The sequence below is a fragment of the Oculina patagonica genome, unplaced genomic scaffold (genome assembly GCF_052425735.1).
Source record: "Oculina patagonica isolate OP01 unplaced genomic scaffold, crgOcupat unplaced543, whole genome shotgun sequence".
Lineage (NCBI taxonomy): Eukaryota > Metazoa > Cnidaria > Anthozoa > Scleractinia > Oculinidae > Oculina > Oculina patagonica.
This window is the reverse complement of record NW_027558410.1, coordinates 1-10,891: the sequence shown is the minus strand read 5'-3', so window position 1 is coordinate 10,891 and position 10,891 is coordinate 1. Positions and strand designations below refer to the sequence as shown.

At 39.1% G+C, this 10,891-nt stretch overlaps 1 protein-coding gene across 1 annotated transcript; it reads left to right on the top strand.

Annotated features, from left to right (window-relative positions):
- Nucleotides 1-192: 192 nt before the first annotated feature.
- On the top strand, nt 193-10,162 carry LOC144640889 (transmembrane protein 214-B-like; the record flags this gene model as incomplete). Its single annotated transcript, XM_078499947.1, has 14 exons — nt 193-298; nt 488-569; nt 1,642-1,749; nt 2,117-2,156; nt 2,374-2,475; nt 2,957-3,048; nt 3,286-3,331; nt 3,832-3,912; nt 4,498-4,530; nt 6,490-6,616; nt 7,049-7,145; nt 7,482-7,657; nt 8,999-9,353; nt 9,883-10,162. Coding segments are annotated over 14 exons (1,515 nt in total), but the record flags the coding sequence as incomplete, so codon positions are not given.
- Nucleotides 10,163-10,891: the final 729 nt, after the last annotated feature.

Here is a 10,891-nt window from a genome sequence, read left to right as displayed (position 1 = left end):
GGTACCTCTCAAATTTAACTTGCTCAGTGAAATCATTCTTGAGATTGTTCTGCACTACAAACTCAGTTTGGTTCTAAAAGAAATATTTGTAGATGCTTACACTCATACACTGCTTGGTAAGGATAAATGTATGACATAATTGATTGAAATAATAACATGCTTACAACCATGTTGAAAAATTGCTATATGCAGGTGCAGGAGATGCTTGTTGCACGCAAGACTCGCACACGTGAAGCGCTAGCATTGATGTGGTGTGCAGGACAATTGCCAGAAAAGGATCTTGCTCAGGGTTTAACAGGTTTGTAATCAAGATGTTTCACAACCTGCAATGTTTAACTAGCTCCGTAGCCCAACAAGTACATTGAAAATAGGCTAACTAGTGAATGTTTAGGGATTAGTAAAATTAGTTTGTACACTTGAGCTAAATTTAATAAATTGCTAAATGATTTTCCAAGAAATAATTTCCTTTTGATATGTTGAATTTCAGTGTGGATGGAAGTTATGCTGCCGCAGTTAAGTGTAAAACAACTGACAAAGTATTCCATATCTTACCTTGAAAATCTTCTCAGGTAATTATTCTCATGATTATACAAGCATATTAGAGCGGTTTTCACTTGTAGTGTCGAAAGTAAATTGCGTTTGCTTTGGTTTTGCATTACTATGCTTAAAATGATTGGCTTAAAAATCTCGCGCCACTTTCTCAGCCAATCAGAACTAAAACCAAAACCAATTGTGACTCGCTCGTGCACGTTTTCCCGCGCTTCGTGCCAGCTACATGTATTTGCTCCGAGTTTTGATTGGTTCACTGGGTTGTCTGGGTCCTTTGTGATTGGCCAGAGTAATTACTTTGTTTTGGTTTTACGACACTCAATCGAAAACTGCTCTATGCTATGCTTATATTTAGTATATTATTAATGAATATTTGCAACGGACAATTGTTCTACATTTCAACCATCCTGCCCTTCTTCAGTAGCGTTTTTAAAAACTGTAAAATGGTGTCAACAGAGATTTGTGGGACCAATCACAAGAAATTTTAGTGTATTTAATGATGCACTAATCTGGTTCTGAAGTTTTGAAGGTGGCAGCTGGTCTGCTCCTCTCTGCCCAGCTGCATGGAGGGTACCTTCAGCTTTTTCTCAGTGCATTTATGTTAGTACATCCTTGCAACCAAGTCACCTTGGGGTCTAAAGGCCGATTTACACGGTACGATTTTGTTGCGTGCGACATGCTTACGACAGGCCTACGACACGAATTGTGTCGTGTAAATCGAACCTACAACTCGCTTACGACTGTCGTAAGCTTGTCGCATGCGACAAAATCGTACCGTGTAAATCGGCCTTAACTCTTCCACAGAACCTCAGCCTGCCCTTCGTTGTGTATTCATCTCAGTTCAACTCGCAGCAGACAGCAGGCAGTCTGTTGTACAGAAGCAATGCCATTTTTGGGACTGACTTAGTCAACCTGTACATTCTAACTAATGAAACTAGACCTGCTCAACATGGCAACATTTTGTTTGGGATTGGGGCGGGACAATTTGTATCTCCTCCTAATTTGTAGGTTGTGTATCAATATCCCTGAGAGAAATATTAAACTGTTTTGCAGTGTTATATCAATCAATTTTTGTTTCATTGTTTTTCTCAGCACATGCAATCCTGTGAGTAGCCAAGGGCGACTTGTTGAATCCAAGGAGTTCTTTGCTGTTATGGAGGTGGCATTTTCTCCATCATCTCCCCTCGCTGGCAACCCAAGGTAACAACTAACCAGTATTCCAAATAAAAAGAAAACAACGCAGAGATTAAGCGTCTTGAAAAGCCAGCCACCTGACCTGCAGATGATTTGCTGAGGCTAACATATATACTTTATATACATAGAATTATCAATACATGAATAGTTCTTATGTGGTCAATGCAGTTCTAAGCAGGTAGCATCAGTGAAAAATTATAAGGGTCATTATACATGTAATACCGGTACATTCTCTGCTTATACTTGTCCTTTTTTATGAAAAGACTGGTAAAAGATAGATGGTTTTTGTTTTTTATATGATTTTGGCAGGCCCTGTTGCAGGCTCTAGAGTCTTAGGATTTATGCAATGATTTTGTTTTGTTTCCTTGTGTAGCTTGCAAAGGAAGATGTTGTCACTTTATCCAAAAATAAAGGTACATTAATTTATGGTAATAATGTGTCACTACACTGAGAATGTTAAGTTGTTTGCTATGTAACAAAATCAAACAGACGTTAACGCCGAGGCATAGTGTGCCACATTTTAAACCATTCCCAAATTGCCATGTCCATTATTTATTTCTAAGTTTTCCCCATTTTTGATCTGGGTGAGTGACAGGTTATCTGATCATTTTGTTTTTAATTTTATTTCAGAGACTGTCACTTGGCTCGGAGTCAAGACCTGTCAGCAGGCTGTATTTCCCTGCTCTCCTCGGCCGTCTGAACAGTGAGCTGCCATTGGAGTACCAAACAGAGGTAAACCCATCCTTTCTAGGGCGTGCCCTTCCACGTGCCACTAGTTTTTTGTGTGTTTCTTTCGATTGTGAACGTACCAGTTGATCACAGACAACGTTTTCAGTTATTGAACATTTTGAGTAACCTTTAGACTGACTGGCCATTACATTCTGCATTAAAGCTGTTTTTAATAAAAATTTATTTACTAAACCGTCTTGCTCATTTTGTGTAATAAGGACTTCACATCGACGTCGCGTTCCGATCCAAAGCTCTTGAGGACTTCATTGTCACTACATGGGGCATAAACGCTCGTGAACTCTCCGGAAGAGTCTCGGATTGGCATCATCCAATCAGAACATGGCACGAACACCCACGAATTTACCGTTCATTTGACAGTTTGTCGGCTTTTCTCATAAGGATTCACTGCCCACCGCCGAAACTGCAGGCTCGAAGACAAGCTGATTTCTTTTTTCAGCATTCATCGTTTTATTGTGTGTTGCAGGTTCTGAGCTGCCTCGTGATGTGCTTGCAAAAAGATGAAGATTGTTTTACGAAATGGGAGAGCAGCTATTTAGCGACCTTACAACAATCGGGGTAAGTACAAGCCACTAAACAGAACATTCCGGGGTTTTTTCGCTCTAATCCTTAAACAATTTTGCGCCGATTTTCTATATAATTTTGATTGCTGTTTAAATGCATGTCCGACTTATTTCAACGAGCATGAAATCGGAAGCGAAGCGCTCATCGTCCAAAACGAGTTTACTGTCTGATTATTCACTGACTGCTCAACAGATCCTTGTTACTATCTCAAACATTTTTGTTTTATTTCAGATTGCTATTAAATCATTTTGTTAACATGTGGAATTCATTAAGCACGGTAAGTTGATCTCTGGGCACAAAGAATTGCGTGAAACAAGATCAATTCTTGAACTCGGTTATCGTGTAATGTAATGCAGAGCAGTTATTGCCTCTGTCTGTCTTTGGGATCGGCAAATAGTTTATGCTCGCAACTGACAAACTACGATAGTTGCATGCAGCTCAGAACGGTCTTCTTGTGACTGTCATAAAAGCAAAATCTAAGTAATTATATTTGACCAGTCACAACGAACCCCGGGCAACTCATTGAACCAACTGGAAATCGAAGCAAAAACATGCACTTTGCCCTAGTAAAACACGCGTCATGGAAGTCGTGATTGGACTTTGTTTTGCTCCTGTGCGGTTGAGAACAACCCCATATCAAACTAGGTAACAAACGTAAAGCAATGATGACCGTTTTGAGGTCTTATTAATTTCTCGTTTTTGTTGTAACTGAACAACTCGGACAATTTTTCTGCGCAACTGTTTACTAACGCTTCATCGTAACTGATTTCTGTACAGGGTCTTAAGAGCAAGCTTTTTCACACTGTTGACGTTTTTCAAAGTAAAAACAACCCACTTCTGGAAAACAACAAGACAAAGGTAGGTTCCTTTTAAGTATACAGCTTTTAGTAAGGTCAATGAAATAATCGCCTTCGTCACAACTGAATTTGTTAGAAAAAGCTGCTGGCGGTCAGAATCCCGTGTTCGACAATCTACTGAGCCCGCGGTGTCGTTTTTAGAGATGTTGCTAAAAAACGTGACGTATTCTCATAGCAACAAGCGTATGTGAGTCGTCTTGGAGTGTTCGTGTTCGGAAGTTTGTCGGGTCAGGCGTCGGCTAATAGACGACAGTCATTCTTTTTCATCGGCATAATGTTTTTTTTTTTTATTCATTTTTCTCTTCCCGTAAAGAAGCTCATCGTTTTCTTTGCAGCCATGTTGGGTCGACAACTAGGGGATGTTGTCCTGTAATGTCGTAGTGGTACCCAGATCTATCCTGATGTACTTTTTGATTCTCAAAACTTACGTTCAAAGAATGTATGGCGATAAGTAAGGAGAAATGATTTTCAGTAAACACTACAGGAGACGTTATATTTTATTATTGACCTGTTTGTGTTTGTAAAGAATGCACTAAATAATTGATAACTTATCTAAATGGAATCTGTTCTCTTCACCTCTCCACAGGCCGGGCTGGACAGTTGTGTGAAAGCTTGTCAGGTAAGCGAGAAGCTTATTCGCTCAAAAAAACAAACAAACCGTGAAGCCAGCGTAAGAATATTTGTGTACCTAGCACTTTGCCTTAATGTGTAAGTTATGTATTTATGATCATTTCGGCAGGTTGTTTTATGTTAACGCCTTTTAATAATCATACCATTTGTCACCCGTTTAATCAAGTACACGTCAATCATAGCAGTTTGACATTCTGTAGCGCTCTGTGATTGGTTAACGAACCAAAACAACGTGATGTTCACGTGATAATTTGCTAACTAATCCAATGCAGCAAACTGGGTTGGTTTTGTTGTCCTGGGTTTTCCCTGCGTCTTGCGCTTGTGCCAAGCTTCTTTGTCGAGACTGCCTGGCTTATTTGAAAACAAAAGGCGAGAGCGATATTTTAGAACGTGACTGCTCTTAGTAAAGCTAGCAATGGCTGAAGACAGCAAAACGGTGAGTTATACCGTCGTGTAACCTTACCTGAAATGCATGCAGCCTTTCAAAAATTCTCAACTCAATTTAATTCCGTCATTGTATTTTTTTTCCTTTACGTCTTTGTTCTTGATGGATTTTCGCCGAAAAAAGTAACGCAAAAGATTTCTGTAGAGTATTCAGTGTAGTTCAGTTTATTATCACTGTCCACAGCGTTTTATACCAGAAGAAACGTTGCAGCTCTCGCATTCCATACTTTCGGAAAGCATATATTGCGACCGATTTTATGTAATATGCAGTCCTATTTGTTGTGGCCTTAACTTTTATAAGCCTTAACTCAGAGCAGATACAACGGTTACCGGGGGAAAAATGCACCTTTGTACATTCGTCCCTTACGTATAGTATGATAATTTCTAGACAGATGTTCACTAAATTTTCTGCGCCTCACCCGGTAGAGGCCCGTGTAGGTTTCCCACCTGTTTAATTTCGTTAATTATGTTTCACTTGTAGCACACGAAGGACAATAGATTAGAAAGAAGAAAAAAAAAAAAAGAAAAAGAAAACGACCTCAAATTTATCCCAGATTTCGTATGGACTGTCTTTTATTTTACTATTTTTCTTAATTCAAAACTTTACAGCGGATAGCGTGAAATTTTCAACACTTAGCAGGTAAATTAAGTCTGGTTAACGCCTATTGCTCTACGCGGAAGCTAGCTAGTTCTAAATTAGCAATCCAGTTTAGCTTACAATGCAGAGCTGTTTCCTAAGACGTGCTGTAAACCAGCCAGATATTGGGCCGTTATTGTTGAGTCTGATTGCCTTTTCTAGCTCGTGGGTGGCTCATTCATGTAATTAATAATTAATGATGTCACCTGTTCCTGAACTTCAATTCTGACACGTACTCGGTCCCGAAATATGCATTTATGTTTAAAGACCATTGCTGAAAGCTTGCATGTGGTCTACGTGTTTAGACATAACTGTTAACTTTAGGGCTAATTTTTGCTAAATCATTTTTTTGTAATTTTTATTGTAATTTTTCTCGCCCCCCCCCCCCCCCCCTTATCATGGTTGCTTGGTCCCAAATCTTTGTGCAGTTATATTTTGAGGCCCGTTGAAAAATTACTGAATAAGGGAGACGGAGAGAAATCTCATTTGGTTTAGGTGGAGAGTTAACAATTTGGACTAACATGTTAAGACAATCCTAGATTTTATTTACACGCTTTTGAAAGTGAGGCTGCTTGGGATCTTTCTGCAGACTGCAAACAGCTGTCGCTTTATTTTTCTTTGTTCTATCGTCGTGAAGCCAATTCTGGAAAGTAAACTTAACTCTGTATTTTAAGAGGGTACCACTTGTAAGTTACAGATAACTTCGTGACACATTACAGAAAAAGGACAACAAACTACTCAGACCTGCCCACCGTATATTGAGCAGTTTTATACTGTCCACAATCAAGTTTATCTCACATAACTGAGCTTGAAGCTCAGGCCACTTATGCTTATCTTAGAGTCAACTGTGTTCCTTTGTGTTTCCAGGCCGTAAAAGAGAAGAAAGCTTGCAGATCCTCCTCCTTCTTCTCCCTTGGAAAACTCCTCAAGTTAGTTTTGTTGTTGTTAGTAGCGGCGGTTGCTATTGACATCTACAAGCACAAAGGTTATAAAGGTATTGACGTTTTGTTATAGTCACTATTTAAAGTTAGGCCCGTTCGACTCACTTTTTGTGAGCCGAAATTAATACGTTATAACGCATTATTATAAATTATTAATTAGGATCGGTAAATGAAAAGTTCGGCGTCTGAACCAAAGCCGTTCCAAAGTCGAAATTCCCGACCAAGCCAGGCGGGAAGAATTAAAATAACTGTTCTTATTTGATTCAGAAGCCGAACTTTTCATGTACTTAATTCAAGATATTAGGTTCGGCTTATGAAAAGTTCGGCGTTTAAACGGGGCTTACTTATTTATTGCGATTCTTCGGTTTGTACCGTCGCTTGCATGCCGTTTAGGCTTTTGATTACATCTTTGCCAAATCCCCCATTCTATAGTATTTTCTTGAATTTAAAACCAGTGTTATTTTTTTTTTCTTATTTTGTAAAAGATAGCAAAACAGCACAGATTGCAAAGGAATATGGAATAGAAAAGGCAGCAGTGACAGGGTATGGACAAGTAAAGGATGGATTTGATGTTGCAAACAGGTACTGTAAATGTTTTCATTTTTGCATCAAATGCTGTTGCTAACTATTTTCTTCAGTTTTCCCTACTAACTTCCCCAAGAGACTCATGCCTCACCTATGCTACTGTGGAGTATCATTCTTCGCTTTACCGAGCATTTTACAGCTGGTGTAATCGAGTAAAGGTACTCCGAACGTATTTAAAACTTGTTAAGGTCACAAGAACACACATAGTGATCACCGAAGAGCAGTTGTCTTGATGTTCAAACATATTCTCCCAATTAGTATTATAAGAAATTTATGGAAACCGTTAAGGAGAATTTGCATGTTGACAACGGGGTTAAACATGTTTCTTTACAGCTGGGTCCAAACGAACTATCCAACGTACTACAGCAAGTTTAGAGAACACGCCGATCCAGCAGCCGCGTTTGTCTGGGAAAAGCTCACCATTGTTGGAGCGTTTATAGCAGAAACAACCAAACCAGCCAGAGATTATTTTAACGTCAAAATACCACAGCTTTTAGAAAAGGTGAGAACTTTTATTCCACCACTGATTGCGTAGTCATTTCCCCCTTAAGAGTTCCCTTGCGGTGTGGTACATACGATATATTTTTTTCTTGGAAATTTCAATAGCTAAAAAAACATTTGATATATATATATATATATATATATATATATATATATATATATATATATATATATAAACATAGAATAGTAGAGTCGGACTAATTCAAAACCATTTATTCGCTACTCTGAGTTTCATGCCTCATGCGAGGCAATCATCAGGCGACTGCCAGAAAAAACGGTTACATGAAAATATATATAAATTTGAAAATAGGGAACAATGAGTACTTGCGTGACATGTCAAGATGTTATTGGACGGAAAAAATCTATATTAAGCTAACACGGTATTTAACAAGAATTTCTTAGAGTGTCTACAGATCGAAGTCAGTTCATTTCTATGATTGAGTGTTGACATTTCTGGTTTGCAAATTATAAAATATTTCTCACAAAGACACAGATTACATTTTTTGTTGATATTAGAATACGATCGATATTAGAATACGATCTTATATCAACAAAAAATGTAATCTGTGTCTTTGTGAGAAATATTTTATAATTTGCAAACCAGAAATGTCAACACTCAATCATAGAAATGAACTGACTTCGATCTGTAGACACTCTAAGAAATTCTTGTTAAATACCGTGTTAGCTTAATATAGATTTTTTCCGTCCAATAACATCTTGACATGTCACGCAAGTACTCATTGTTCCCTATTTTCAAATTTATATATATTTTCATGTAACCGTTTTTTCTGGCAGTCGCCTGATGATTGCCTCGCATGAGGCATGAAACTCAGAGTAGCGAATAAATGGTTTTGAATTAGTCCGACTCTACTATTCTATGTTGTAACAGCTCTGGTTTTACCATCGAGCACTTTTATAGCAGATGAAGTCTTCAGTCTATCGACTTGTTGTCTATATATATATATATATATATATATATATATATATATATATATATATCGGGGAAAATGAAGTAGCTTTTAATGCTCAGAGTACGGGTCATGGAATTTTAGAATTCCATGACTTTTTAAGCCTGGAAAGTCATGGAATATAAGTTTGGGTCATGGAAATTCATGGAAAATGGTACTGATTGTACAAAATAAATTAGGCAGGTAATTTTTTGTGAGGAAAAGGGTAAAACCGTACCCGGAATCAAGATAAGAACAGCTTCCAAAGCGAAACAAACTGTGTAACCTTCATTTTTGAAGCTATTAAGTTCACGAAGAGGGTAATCTTTCTAAGACTTAAGGAAATTTTTTTAAACACCATCTTAATTCCAAAATCGTTGTATTTTCCGTGAAGATTGAAACCGAAGGGCCCAGTGTATCTTGGCATAGTTCGTGATTATCTAAAGCACGCGTGGAACACATGTTGGCCAGTGGTTCATAAATACCTGGTAATAGTTTGGGACTTCCTGTCTGAACACGTCCCAGTCCTCCTCGCCAAGGCGCAGGAGCTTTTAACAAACCTTGCGTACAAGATTTACGAGCTCGCCCCAGACTTCTTCTCGTCGGTGGCGTCTTGGTTCGCGAAGCTTGGTGAAAAGATTGTGGAGAAGCTGCCTGATGTGTTGGCTGTCATTCAAGAGTACGCTATCATAGCTGTCAATTTGGCTGTCAATCTTATTCACAGTGCAGTAGAGTGGGTTCAAAATATGGCTGGAAGGTACGTGGGGTCCCTGTGGCTCGATTGATTTTACTGATTGTTTATGTAAAGCTGTTTTCTTAAGAATATCCTGAAACCAAAATCAAAGTGAACACATCTGGTCAAGCAAAGTCAAAACCAGCGGCAGGTAGAAGCTAAAACATGGCACTGATGCCAAACACCCGTCTTCATGTTTACGCTGATGCAAACAAGACGTAATTACTTCTAAGACCAAAACTTATTCTTTCTTAGAGGGTAAATTCGGCATCTTGTTTTGCAGTAAATAAGAAATGAAAGCAAAGATTGAAATCATCAAATTTGCGTTCATGTTTTTCTTAGTATTTTGCAGTCTTAAAAGCCAAGAATGTCGAGCAAAATGCTAATAAGTGCCCACTCCATCTTGCGACAGCAACTTTTCGCTTTGATTTTTTGGTTATTTATTTGATTTCAGTGCACACACTGAACTAGATAAATTATTTTCATGACAGTCAAGGACGGTAATTATCTCATCATTTTCGGTAACAAATCGCTTATTTCATTCTTTACTTAGTGCTGAAGTCCAAGATACAGTTCATCAAAAGTCAACAATGGCTGGATCATCAAAACCAGTTCCGCAATAAACCCCGGAACTCGCCGCCATCATGGAAAGACATGACGGCTTTTAATATTTCACCCCGCCGTCTTGTCTTGCTGACCACACTTGCGTGAATTTTGCAGCCATGAAATCCTTGGCCAGCTTTTTGTGTATAGGTCAAAGGATTCATCATTCTATATGATTCATCTTACAAGATACTGAGTTCTCTATAATAAACTGCACCCAATTTCTTGCATATGTCAGTGTGTCATTTTGTAACTAGGTAACTACAGTGAAGGCTGAAGGCGCGGTGACCTAATGGTTAGCGCGCTCGGCTCCGAGTCGAACGGCCCGGGTTTGAGACTTGGCCGGGGCGCTGCGTTGTGTTCTTGGGCAAGACACTTTACTCTCACAGTGCCTCTCTCTACCCAGGTGTATAAATGGGTACCGGCGAACTTACTGCTGGGGGGTAACCCTGCGATGGACTAGCATCCCATCCAGGGGGGAGTAGCAATATTCCTAGTCGCTTAATGCTACAGAAACCGGGATAGGCTCCGGCTGCATGGGCCACTTAGGCTCGGATACAGACTTTACCTTACCTTTTTAACTACAGTAAAATCTCGAGTTTTTCGAACCTCCCGGTAACTCGAGCCAGAAGTCGTTTGGCTTCCAGCAGTGGAACACTAATTTTCCCCTGATTTCTCGAAGAACTCGATTTTTCGAACCAATTTTCGTTTCCCCTGGAGTTTCGAAGAATCGGGATCCCCAGCAGACTGATCACGTGACATGAGCCCTATAAGCCTTCACACAACAAAATGAGAATCGACGCGGCTGAAGTAAGACTCAAAAAAGAGTCGGTGAAAATAAAATTACTACACTACAGTGGTTTTCAATTGAATGTCGTAAAACCATAGCAGACGTCGTGGACTCGTGAATTTCAATCTTGATATCTATTAGCTCGATGTCGGCTACATCTTACATTTTT